This window comes from Aotus nancymaae, unplaced genomic scaffold (genome assembly GCF_030222135.1).
Source record: "Aotus nancymaae isolate 86718 unplaced genomic scaffold, 86718_ANA_hifiasm-v0.15.2.pri h1tg000057l, whole genome shotgun sequence".
NCBI classification, from domain to species: domain Eukaryota; kingdom Metazoa; phylum Chordata; class Mammalia; order Primates; family Aotidae; genus Aotus; species Aotus nancymaae.
In genome coordinates, this window is record NW_026988471.1 from 38,029,925 (window position 1) to 38,043,446 (window position 13,522).

The following is a 13,522-nucleotide window of genomic DNA, read 5'->3' on the forward strand; positions in this document are numbered from 1 at the left end:
CAGCACAGCCCCACTGTAAAACAGTTTGGCAATGTCATAAAAGTTAAACATAGGGCTGGGTATGGTGGCTCATGCCTGTAATCCCAGCACTTTGGGAAGCCAACGCAGGCCGATCACTTGAGCTCAGGAGTTCAAGGTCAGACTGGCCAACATGGTGAAACCCTGTCTCTACTGAAAATACAAAAAGTAGCTGGGCATGGTGGCACATGCTTGTAATCTCAGCTACTTGGGAGGCTGAGGCAGGAGAATCACTTGAACCTGGGAGGCGGAGGCTGCAGCAGGCCGAGACTGTGCCACTGCACTCCAGCATGGGTGACAGAGCGACTCCATCTCAAAAAAAAAAATTAAACATAAATTTAACATAAAAGTTAACCATAAACAGCAATTTCACTCCTCAGTATCTATCCAGGAAAAATTTAAAAATACATCTACACAATGACATGTATGCAAATGTTTACAGCCTTATTATTCATAAGAGAGCCCTAAATGGAAAACAATCCAAATGTTCATCAACTGATGAATATGTCAACAAAATGAGGATTAGCCATGCAATGAAATAGTATTCAGCAATAAAGAGGAATGAACTTGCTATAAGGAAGATGAACATTAAAAAAGAAAGAGAACCACATGCCCCAAAACATAATGTTAAATGAAAGAAGCCAGACACAAAACCCCACATATTTTATGATTCCATTACAGGAAATTTATAGAAAAGACAAATGTGCAAATGAGAAGGGTACATCTCCTCTGTGGTATTCGTGACAAAAATGCAAGACCTAAATCTAATTATGAATTAACAATAGACATGGCCAAACTGAAGGGCATTCTCTAAATAATGGGTCTGTACGCTTTGAAAAAAATGTCAAAGTCCTGAAAGAAAAGATGAAAGCGCTGCTCCAGACTGAAGACCAAAGAGATGTCAAACAAAATGCAATGTGTGATCCTGAACTGGATCCTGGACTGGGGGAAAATGACTATACAGGATACTACTAAGATAATTGGTGAAATCTAAATTTCGACTGCAGATTAGATATCAGTTTCCTGACTTTGGTAATTCGTACTGTGATTATATAAGAAAATGTCCTAGTTCTTAGGAATACACTGAAGTATTTAAGGATGAAGGGATCTGATGTCTGCAACTTACTCTCAAATGGTACCAAAAAATTAATATGCATGTGTTATATACACACAGAGAAAGAAAACGATGAAACGATGTAAAAATTGAGCAAAATATAAACAGTGAGTCCAGATATATGAGCTCATTATACTCTTATTGCCGGCTTAAAATTATTATACCAAAATAGAGCTATTTTAAAGTGTCTTATCTCACTTTTCTTCTTTATATTTACTTTCATTACACCAAAGACATCTTTCTCAAACATCACCAGGATCAGGTATCATCCCTTCTCGAAAATGTCTTATGGCCTCAAAAGCCACAGAATAAAGTTCAAACTGGAGTATATTTACAGTTCTCTACACTGTGGCCCCAATGTACCTTTCCAGCATCACTTCTCAGATTCTTCCCCAAACACTTTCAGGTTTCTAAGCCTCGGTTGATACCACGGCCTGGAATGTCTGACCCTTAAGTCTTCATCTTTTTCAAGTTCAGTTCAAATGTCTTTCTGCTAAGCTTTTCCCAATACCCCAAGGCAGGCTCTTTTTCTCTGCTCGAATGCTATGTTAATGACTTCCTTTTACCCTTTCAAAAACATTATCACACTGGACTTCCATTGTTCGCCCATTGTCTGGTACATGGTGAACCTCTGTTGAAGTCCTATCGTAATTTTATTTTCTAACCTTTCTAATAAATATGTAAATGACTTACTTTTTAACACAAAGGCAATTAATTACATTTTGATTATTAATACAGTACTTGGACAAGAAATTAAGATTAAACAGTGATATAGCTATTGGCAGAAAATAGATTCAATTGGTTGAAAATATTTTTCTTTTTCTCTTTCCTTTTTTACTGAGACAGGGTCTCTCTCTGTCACTCAGGCTGGAGTGCAGTGGCACGATCAGGGCTCACTGCAGCCTGTACCTGCTAGGCTTGAGAAATCCTCTTGCCTCAGCCTCTTGAGTAGCTGAGATTACAGGCATGTGCCACCATGCCCAGCTAATTTTTGTATTTTTCATAAAGCTGGGTCACTATGTTGCCTAGGTTGATCTTGAATTCCTGGGATCAAGTGATTCTCCCATCTTGGCCTCCGAAAGTGCTGCAATTACAGGCATGAGCCACCCATGCCTGGTGAAATTATTTTTCATAGTCATCAGTGACCTTCAAACTGAAGCAAGCTTTGTATCTTTTGGCTACAGGGCTTCCTGACTTCAGAATTTACTAAATATTTCACTCTCAAGTTAATAAAGTTCTGTGTACAAAGGCAGATAGGTATAGAATTGGGCTCACTGATGATTATGGAAAGAGGTAGATAGATGCCTGCGTGGCTCACTAAATTCTCTGAAAATTTCTATTTAATTCCTTAGTCTCAAGGATTTACCAAATGATGTACGCAAAAACAGAATAGGCTTGGAGGTGGGTTATTTTCCATGATTGTATCACAAGTCAAGTCCTGAGGACCTCAAGGAATACACTGAAAGAAGGAAAACAAAAACAAGAAAGGGAGAGGTCGAAATAAAGAAGAGCGAAAAAACACATTTTCTAATCTAGGAGCTTTAGGAAACTCGTGTAAACAGTAGCATTAGGAATGACGAGGATGGCCGGGCGTGATGGCTCACACCTGTAATTCCGGCAATTTGGGAGGTTGAGGAGGGTGGATCACTTGAGGCCAGGAGTTTGAGAGTAGTCTGGCTAATGTGGTGAAAAATAAAAATAAAATAAAATAAAATAAAATGGCTGGGTGTGGTGTCCTGCAAGGCTGCAGTGAGCCAGGATCGTGCCACTGCACTCAAGCCTGGGGGACAAAGTGAGACCCTGTCTCAAAAACAAAACAAAACAAACAAAAATGAATGACGAGGGAAAAGAGATCTTGAAGACCAGGGCAGACCAGTTAGGGAATCCACAGGTTGTTAAAGTCACAACCTGCTATGTTGTTATTATTTTCAACGAAACCAAACATGAATTTATATTTAATAAGCCTGATTAGTAAAATGGGCCATTAAATCATTGTTTTATCAACATAACAGTGAATTATTGAATTTCAAAAGTACACACACCTATTTACAAACCTGTCCAGTTGGCAATACAATCGGACTAATCAAAAGCATCCCCAGAAAACCTGAAGACCACATAATTATACATAATCCAATAAAGTAGTTTTGTTTAACTATAACACATTTCGTGTGTTCACATAACGGATCTGCAAGTCTGGCATAAATCCACTTTATTTCCAGGCCTCTGGTCTTGAGCCTTCTTCAGTTAATGACAACAGTTACCCTTCTCCGCCACACGTGGGCCTCCGCCTCGCGCACTCTTGGCCACCCGCCCCCGACCCCTCCCCGGGCTGCGCCGCTTCGGCCCCGACGGACCAGCACCGGGTCGGTGCTGCCACCTCTAACCTGCCCCTTCCCTTCCAGGGGCCACCAAAGCAGAAGGCGGGCCCGCTTTTCTTTCGGGGAACTTTTCTTCGTTCCCGCATCTGGAGGCGCAGTCCAGACCCCGAGCCTCTCCCCATCAACCCCGCACGCCGCCTCTCGTTCCCCGGCCGCCGCCAGAATCCACACTTACTGCACGGACAGGGCGACGGTGACGCAGCCTGGAGCAGCGCTGAGCAGCCCCAAACCCAGCCCCAGCCCCAGCCCCAGCCCCAGCCCCCGCGCGGGTCGCGAGGAGGCGGCGGCCGCGGACCCAGCGATTTCGGAGCCAGCGGAACCGCAGCGGCGTCTCCCGGGCAACCAGGACGCTCAGGACGGGCCGGGCCGGGCGGCTTCCGGAGCGGGTTCCCCTGGCGCCTGCAGCCCCAGCCGTTGTCCTTTCTCTCTCGGTGGGTAACCTCGGGGCCGAGCCTGTAATGTCTGGGTGTGGACGGAGCAAAAGATGCATGAGGGTGCTCAGGAAACATTTCAACCACTTTCCCCTTAATATTATGATTACTCCAAGTCCCCTTCTTTCCCAAGGTATGGAGAGCACTAAAATTAAGCACACGTAACGCTTGAATATTGATTAGTTCGTTTCCCTGCAGAGACCTTCAGTTTGCAAGATCTTCTGCCATTAGTCATTACTTTTTAGTCTTGCTTAATTATCCAAATACCATTTCAGCAAACTTCTGTAGGTTTTTGGGTGAAAAGCAGCTATGGATCAGAGGCCATTTTCCTAATTTACCTAGCATTGTACTAGTTATCTGGGGCTTGACTTAGAATCAGACACAGGTTTGATGCCCATTGGGGAAGAAAGTTAATAAAACAAATAATGTAATGAATGCTATGTGGAGATAATGTATTACTTGGGACAGAGAATTTTTGCCAGAGCTTACCAATTTTGTTCCCAGGACTAACTTAGAAATGCTGTTACGTTAATAAGCACACACTACTTTGTTTCAGCATCAGCAAAATGCTTCCCATGTTCATGGCCAGGTTTAGCACGTCCATCCTTCCCTTACAGGTGACTCTCTCCTGTTTTCATCCGTCTCATTTCTTTTCCATTTCTTTCAGTTCCTTAGATACATGCTCAAATCTCCTATCTTAAAATCAAACCAAAAATCTTTATCTCCTTCCTCTTTGGAGACCAAACACACTTCCACTAAACTCAAATATACTCATACAACGCATATCTACCCAATTCCTATATAATTTGCACTATTATGCTATAGAAAAATTTCTCATTAAGTATACAAGTATCATCTTATGTACAAAGCCACTAACCTATTTATATCTTCATGATACTTGCTCTCCAGTTTCTGAAACTGTTGATTCCTAGCTGCTTCTCTCATAAGGAGGCTTTTCACAACCAGGCCTATCTTTTTATGCAGCTTCCTGCCCTATTAGTCTGCTCCAGGAACCCTAAACTCTGGTTCATTCAATTCGATGTCACTATTCCTTGAACATACATGCCTTGGTCTAAGCTATAGGTTCCTACCTTGCTTTCTTCCTGTATATGACAAACTCCTTTAAACTCCTTTTCATCTATCAACAAATCTTTCTACACAAATCAGAATTAGGCACAATCTCTTGTACTTTTTTTTTTTTTTTTTTTTGGAGACAGAGGCTTACTCTGTAACCCAGGCTAAAGTGCAGTGACACAATCATAGCTCACTGCAGCCTCAAACTCATGGGCTTAAGCCATTCTCTCACCTCAGCCTCCCTCCCCAGTAGCTGGGACTATAGGCATGTGCCATTATATCTGGCTAATTCTATTTTTTGTAGAGATGGAGTCTCGCTATGTAACCCAGGCTGGTCTTGAACTCCTGGGCTCATGTGATTTTCCCAGCTCAGCCTCCCAAAGTGTTGGGATTATAGATTTGAGCCACTGCAGTAGGCCTGAACCTTGTTTTACTACTACTTACTTCCATTTGCCTCTGTTCATTCAAGTGTGCTCCTTGGATGAATACTGGTTGGGAACTAAATCTTTTCTATCTCCTCTCCAGTGCTAGTAAAGTGCCTTGGCTACACAGCAAATAATCACTACGTGTTGTATAAATAATTATCTCACAAAAGTTAAAACAAGGAAGTCTTTGTTATGACTTTGGACTACTTCCTTTATATACTTTAACTGTAAATTTTATGTAAATCCTTTTTTCTTTGTACTAAATTTGAGTAAGAAAAATGCCTTTTGGCTTTGGTTCTGTTTATGTGGTGAATTATGTTTATAGACTTGCATTTATGTTGAACCACATGATTATCTCAATTGATGCAGAGAAGGCCTTTGACAAAATTCAACAGCACTTTATGCAAAAAACCCTTAATAAACTAAGTATTGACGGAACATATCTCAAAATATTAAAAGCTATTTATGACAAACCAACAGCCAATGTCATACTGAATGGGCAAAAACTGGAAGCATTCCCTTTGAAAACTGGCACTAGACAAGGATGCCCTCTCTCATCACTCCTATTCAATATAGTACTGGAAGTTCTAGCCAGAGCAATCAGGCAAGAAGAAATAAAGGGTATTCAAATAGGAAAGGAGGAAGTCAAATTGTCTCTACTTGCAGATGACATGATTGTATATCTAGAAGACCCCATGGTCTCAGCCCAAAATCTCCTGAAACTGATAAGCAACTTCAGCAAAGTCTCAGGATACAAAATCAATGTGCAGAAATCACAAGCATTCCTATACACCAATAACAGACTTAAAGAGAGCCAAATCAAGAACGAACTGCCATTCACAATTGCTACAAGGAGAATAAAATACCCAGGAATACAACTAACAAGGAACGTAAAGGACCTCTTCAAAGAGAACAACAAACCACTGCTCAATGAAATAAGAGAGGACACAAACAGATGGAGAAACATTCCATGTTCATGGTTAGGAAGAATCAATATCGTGAAAATGGCCATACTGCCCAAGGTAATTTACAGATTCAACGCTATCCCCGTCAAGCTACCAATGACCTTCTTCACAGAACTGGAAAAAACCACCTTAAACTTCATATGGAACCAAAAGAGAGCCCACATAGCCAAGTCAATTCTAAGCAAAAAGAACAAAGCGGGAGGCATCACACTACTGGACTTCAAACTACACTACAAGACTACAGTAATCAAAACAGCATGGTACTGTACCAAAACAGAGATACAGACCAATGGAACAGAACAGAGGCCTTGGAGGCAACACAACACATCTACAACCATCCGATCTTTGACAAACCTGACAAAAACAAGCAATGGGGAAAGGATTCCCTGTGTAATAAACAGTGTTGGGAAAACTGGCTAGCCATGTGCAGAAAGCAGAAACTGGACCCCTTCCTGACACCTTACACTAAAATTAACTCCAGATGGATTAAAGACTTAAGCATAAGACCTAACACCATAAAAACCCTAGAAGAAAATCTAGGCAAAACCATTCAGAACATAGGCGTAGGCAAGGACTTCATGACCAAAACACCAAAAGCATTGGCAACAAAAGCCAAAATAGACAAATGGGACCTAATCAAACTCCACAGCTTCTGCACAGCAAAAGAAACAGTCATTAGAGTGAATTGGCAACCAACAGAAGGGGAAAAAATTTTTGCAGTCTACCCATCTGACAAAGGGCTGATACCCAGAATCTACAAAGAACTAAAACAGATTTATAAGAAAAAACAAGCCCATTCAAAAGTGCGCAAAGGATATGAACAGACAGTTTACAAAAGAAGATATGCATGAGGCCAACAAACATATGAAAAAATGTTCATCATTACTGGTCATTAGAGAAATGCAAATCAAAACTACATTGAGATATCATCTCATGCCAGTTAGAATGGCAATCATTAAAAAATCTGGAGACAACAGATGCTGGAGAGGATGTGGAGAAATAGGAACACTTTTACACTGTTAGTGGTAGTGTAAATTAGTTCAACCATTGTGGAAGACAGTGTGGCAATTCCTCAAGGACCTAGAAATAGAAATTCCATTTGACCCAGCAATCCCATTACTGGGTATATACCCAAAGGATTATACATCATTCTACTATAAGGACACATGTAAACAAATGTTCATTGCAGCACAGTTTACAATAGCAAAGACCTGGAACCAACCCAAATGCCCATCGATGACAGACTGGACAGGGAAAATGTGGCACATATACACCATGGAATATTATGCAGCCATCAAAAACGATGAGTTCGTGTCCTTTGTAGGGACATGGATGAACCTGGAAACCATCATTCTCAGCACATTGACACAAGAACAGAAAATCAAACACCGCATGTTCTCACTCATAGGCGGGTGTTGAACAATGAGAACACATGGACACAGGGAGGGAAGCATCACACACCGAGGTCTGTCAGGGGGAAATAGGGGAGGGACAGCGGGGGGTGAGGAGTTGGGGAGAGAGAGCATGGGGAGAAATGCCAGATATAGGTGATGGGGAGGAAGGCAGCAAATCACACTGCCATGTGTGTACCTATGCAACAATCTTGCATGTTCTTCACATGTACCCCAAAACCTAAAATGCAATTTAAAAAAAATGCCTTTTGGCAAAGCAAAAATTTAAGACCGAAATTACTCTCTCTTGTTGCTGAAACAGTGAAAATCAAAATCTGAAATCAAACACCCGGAGAAAAAAAATACCTAATTTTAGAGGAAAGAATGAATCTATTTTAGTGGGCAGTGAATATACTGCATGTATTTTATGTAACAGCCTCGCATAGTAGTTGAGTATACAATTTGAACTAAGTGCCTAGGTTCAAATTTTAGCTCTGTTATTTCCCAGCTATAGTCCTGGGCAAGCTACTTAAACTTTGTGCCTTAGTTTCTTCATCTGTAAGAGTTAATAATACCTCACGGGGTGTTCTGAGGCTTATGTGGGATTATATAAAGCACATAGATGAGTACCTGGCACACAGATACTTGGACTGGGAACTTACTATTATATGCCCTCTTAGTGTTTACCCATTATTTTGTATAGCACATACTTTCACCTCTCCACCAGTAATGGTGAAAACTGATAGAATCTGTCCTTTGTTTCCTGATCTCTACTGAAATCAGAGTCACCTGTGCAAGCTGAATGATGCCATTAGGCCCATAACCAGTTGATCTCATTCTTCTCAAAACCAATGTCCATGCAATTAGCTAGTAAGACTGCTTGAACTTCAATAAAGATGAAATAGATTGTGTCCAACATTTGAGTGGCTCTCTTCCTTTTTGGGTACATAAAGATCCATAATCAAAAATTGATGGGTGGAGTCTAGAAATTTCACTTTTAGCTATTACCAAAAATGATTCTGAGGCACACCTGGACACACTCAGAAGCACTGATTTAAATTTAGTGCCCACCAGTGATTTTCATGCTTGGGATGCAAATCAGAATCACTCGTACAACTTTATAAAAACATAGGTTACTGAGCCTCAGCCTTCAAGATTATGACTCAAGATATATCTTTAGAAAGCTCCTGGGTAATACAAAACCAGTTGTATATTTTATTTTTTGAAAATGCTTCTAAGTGCTTAACAGTTAAATGTGATGACTAAAATTTTTCGAGATATGACCGTTAATATAACTTAAAAGTCTTAAAAACTGAAAAAGTGGTTCGAAAAAGGGTCAACAATCTTGGAAGAGCCAAAAACAAATCTTGATCTCTTAAAAATCTTTTCCAACAGTCTGTTTTTCAGGAAATTGATGATAATGTAATACTGACAAAGATGTGTCTTAAAACACAGTCGTCAGTCAGTCATTAATGCTAGGATTATTCACAACGTGTTTGGGAAAAGTGATAAATGAACAGTTGTTATGGTTATTAGCATCTGTACGATTTTAGACACAGAGACCGTTAAAGGAAATTATTCAAGGCCATTGTGACAGGTAGTGGCATAAGCAATAGTGGAAATGGTGCCCCTTGATCCCCAATCCAGTTCTTCTCTCTTAATCTTCCCCTTCCTTACCTATAGAACTGCATTTCCTAACACTCCCTTCCTTTCTCTAACCCAGGCCCTAGCAATTTTTTTCTGTAAAGGGTCAGCAAAGTAAGAATTTTAAGCTTTTCAGACAATATAGTTTTTCAGAAGCCACTCATCTCTAATATTGCAGCACAGAGGCAGCACAGACGACATGTAAATGAATACGCGGTGTTGCGCTCCATTAAAACTTTACAAAAACAGACAGTAGGCTGGAGTGGTCTGAGGACTGTAGCTTGCAGACCCCTGTCTCTAACCAGAAAACTTATGAATGTTTGACTTTTCTTACCAGGAAGTTACCCTATTCTCCTATGTGGAAATATTAATGCTTCATGAAATTGAAATCACAGATCAAATAAAAATCATGATTTGAGGGACCAAAATTGAGTACTTAAGAATTTAACTACAAAACAAATAAAGTTTTCCCCCCTTAATGTATTTTAGTGTTACTATATACAGATTAAGCCACATGACAAGCTACTATACAACAGCATGTTTAAAAACATGTTTATTTTACAATATGTACAATCAGGAACATATTTTAAAACCATTATCAATTAAAATAAATGAAGACCATAAATCACAATTTAGTTTGTTCTTAATGTATATACTCACATTAAAATATAAAGAACATATACCAAAAAGAGCCAAAAGTGTGCATTTTGCTAAAACTTGGTATATACATATTCCATTGGAAAAAAGCAATCAAAAATGACTTAAACCAAAACTAGGTTCCTGTGATGTGTAGTAACCATTATATTGTTTGTATGAGGTAGTAACTAAATCATTTTGGCCATGTTTTAATACTCTCAATCAAAAGAAATATGAAAAGGATCATAAAATAAGGCCAACAAAAGTAAAAATTCCACGAGAAATTTGAACCACTTCACTCTATGGAATGTTACAGTTCTTCAATGTGATTATATGAAATGTTTAGTGAGGACTCTTTAATAATGCTAATTAATTCTTTGTGCATACTGTAATTCAGACCACAATTGCAGTATTATATCACGGTACCGCTATTCTGTGACTCAAAAATGTTCAAAGGTATTGTTTTTAAGCAAAGACAAGCATTATTACAGGATTCTGCTTAAATATAAAAAGACCAGTTACTACAACAGGTGGTTAATTGTAATTGGTTTGCTTCACATAGAAAACAACCCAAATACATTTGTGGAGCCAAATGCTTATAGACAGTGTCACAGCTTACTTTTGTGACTTAATACATCACATCTCAATACTTTGTGCAAATATAAACACCAGTGTACTTGCATTAAAATTAAAAAGATTATAAAATGATTACAGCCTCCATTACAATTTTAAAAGTTACAAGATTTATATTCATATTACTAAATTACATATAATAAAAATACAATAGTGTTAAATGTATTGTTTCATTGCCAGCATCCCATTTTGTAATATAGCCACACCCAAGAATATACTAAAGAATTCTTAAAATATTAACCCCAATTGCATTTTCATCAACATTTACATCTGTACAGATAAGACACTTACTTGTACATCTCATAAAAGTACATTATCTACATCAATTCTTAGTGTATGTCTTCAGCAATATGAAGTTGCACAGAAAAAATACTGCCTATATGTACAAAGATTACATAACAATGAATTAAGCACTTGTGTGGTTCAATATGCTAAATATATCCATACCACTTAAAACAAAATTTTCCCCCTCTTGTCTCATGCCACAATAAATTACAAAGTAACTGAAGACAGGTTACTGCAGCTTTTGTACAGCTTCAAGCATCCATTAATGTTGCAGCGGTAGTGTTCTTTCTTTCTAGAGTTAACTGTCAAAGCACAATTCTCAGTAACTGTTTTCATGACCCGCCAGGATGTATAAATTGCTATTTGCTGTGGGGTTATCAGTTGGCCTACTTTCCAAAACCACGACCCTAAAAGTAATAAACAAAAAACAAAGAACAAAGTTATTCTTGAAAACTAATGTTAGCCCCCAAATTTTCCATTGCTTCTACATTATATGCCTCTATAAATGCTGCTCATTTGATGGTGGGCAGAAATAATTTGCTATCACTGTGATTAGAGGGCCAGTTCTAGCTCCGGGAAGTAATTTTGCTGTCCACTACCTCCCACCTCTAGGCCAGCGTTCTAAGAGTCAGGGGTGGGGAGAAACCTGTATTAGAAACCATTTGGGGGAACCTAATTCTTATTACAAGTTCTATCAACGATTTGCAGTTCAAGCATCTGAAGGTAAATCAGAACAGGTCTCCAAAATCCTATTTGGCATTAACAACAAAAAGTTATGGTCATTAACATAAGGCATTTCCTCCTCCTGCTGCTGCAAATCAGACATTAGTATGTTTAATGCAAACGAGTACTGACAGATCCATACATTCCTGTTATTTGGAAGATCAGGTACATTTTCAAATGGGTTCTAACTTTCCGACTTGTGAATTCTTATAGTGTGAAAAATTCAATGTTGAGCATATTCCAGACATTTCGATTCTCTTGAAAAAGAAATCTGTTTCATGCTAGATCTATGAAACATGTTTAGTACTATATATTTAACACAGCCCGTTTTCATACCTGTCAGATCCAAGCAGCCTGAAAATTCTTGTGCTATCTGAAATTTCTTGTGTTACCTGTTCAATTAAAACATAAATTTAATTTCTAAAATTAAAGACACAAAAATTTTAATGGGTACTTCATTATAATTCAACAGAAAAGAAACATAATTCCTAAAATGAAAATATATCCCTGCATGACTATCTGTTAAATCAGCATGTAGGTACATCAGTTTGTTAGTCTAGGGGAAATGTGGTTAATTTTGAGTTAACCATAAAATACAGGCAAAGGAAAATGATTTCCTTGTTAAATCTTAAGACTTCAAGGGAAAAACTTAAAAGCAAAGCACTAAATCCATTTTATTTATTAGAAACTCTCATCATTTATGTCAATGCTAATAATGGCAAGGTTACTGGCAGCAGTAAGCCACTTAGATCTGGTTCTTTTATTTAAAAGGCTGCCATGTAGTATAACAGGAAATATTTAAAAGCCAGACATGCCTTGAGTTTGAATCTCAGTTCTCCCACTTACTGGGCAATGTTATTTATAATCTGCTAGAAATGGTTATGCCTTATGTAAAGTGGGATAGAAAAGATCTACCATGCAGTAGTGCCCTGCAGTGTTCTTAAAAGGATTCGTGGGTACAATGCCTAGCTAAGGAAGTACTCAATACATAATAATTATCTTTCCCACTTCTTCCCCATTGTCTTGAAATAATGTTTTCTAATGACCATATATCCTTCAAGAATTCCTCAGTGTGACCAATTACCAGTTGGGGAATAAGAATAAATATACAGAAAAAAGAGAAACCAACTGTTCACAGCTTACTCAACACAACATATTATGAATTGTAACAGCAGTAGCATCTCCCCAAAATTGGGTAGACTGAAGAAAAAACAGATTTGAAATTAAGTTTATTCCATCAATACCCCTATAGAAGTAGATTTTCTGGAAACACCAATGACTCTTAGCTTCGGTTGTAACCCAGCACACCTGAAGGAAACAACACGCTCAGCACACTCACTTCAACACCGGTGGCTCAGCATGACTGAGATTACCAATATATTTTGGGGTTTGCCTACTAGAAGAATCTAACATTTTTGGAGGTGCGTATTGATGGGTTGCCTGTGTAGTTCTCAGGTGACTTTTTGGGGTTTTTCCTTTTTTTTCTTAAACGACTCTCCGTTCTATCTATAAGGCTTTTCTTACTCTGACTAGTGTTTATTAGCTGTTGACTGTTCTTATCTCCCTGCTCTACTTCCTCAGGTGATTTTAGAAAGTGTGAGTCTACTTGTGGGAATTACTTTTAGAAACATAGTAGTAGCCACCTTTTAAACACTTACCATAGGCCAGGAACCAGGCCAAGCACATTACATGCTTAGTTTCATTTAATCACAACTCAATTCACAGATGAAAAAAGATAGGTAGAAAGGAGTTAGGTGACATGCCAAGGTCACCGAGCTACTAACTAGCAGAACTTGAGACGAAGC

At 38.8% G+C, this 13,522-nt stretch overlaps 1 protein-coding gene across 4 annotated transcripts in view; it reads right to left on the minus strand.

Moving 5' to 3' along the window:
• Positions 1–9,978: 9,978 nt before the first annotated feature.
• MAP4K3 (mitogen-activated protein kinase kinase kinase kinase 3) overlaps positions 9,979–13,522 on the minus strand; it is a 181,715-nt gene continuing 178,171 nt past the window's right edge. For 3 of the 4 annotated variants that reach the window (XM_012450642.2, XM_012450641.2, XM_064364021.1), the window contains 2 exons: positions 12,054–12,109; positions 9,979–11,401 (listed from right to left, as the gene is read on the minus strand). In XM_012450642.2, the coding sequence (XP_012306065.2) occupies positions 11,314–11,401; positions 12,054–12,109 (144 nt within the window). In that variant the 3' untranslated portion in view covers positions 9,979–11,313. The remainder of the gene's footprint in view (positions 11,402–12,053; positions 12,110–13,522) is intronic. The other variant, XR_002478564.2, reaches the window with a different exon arrangement.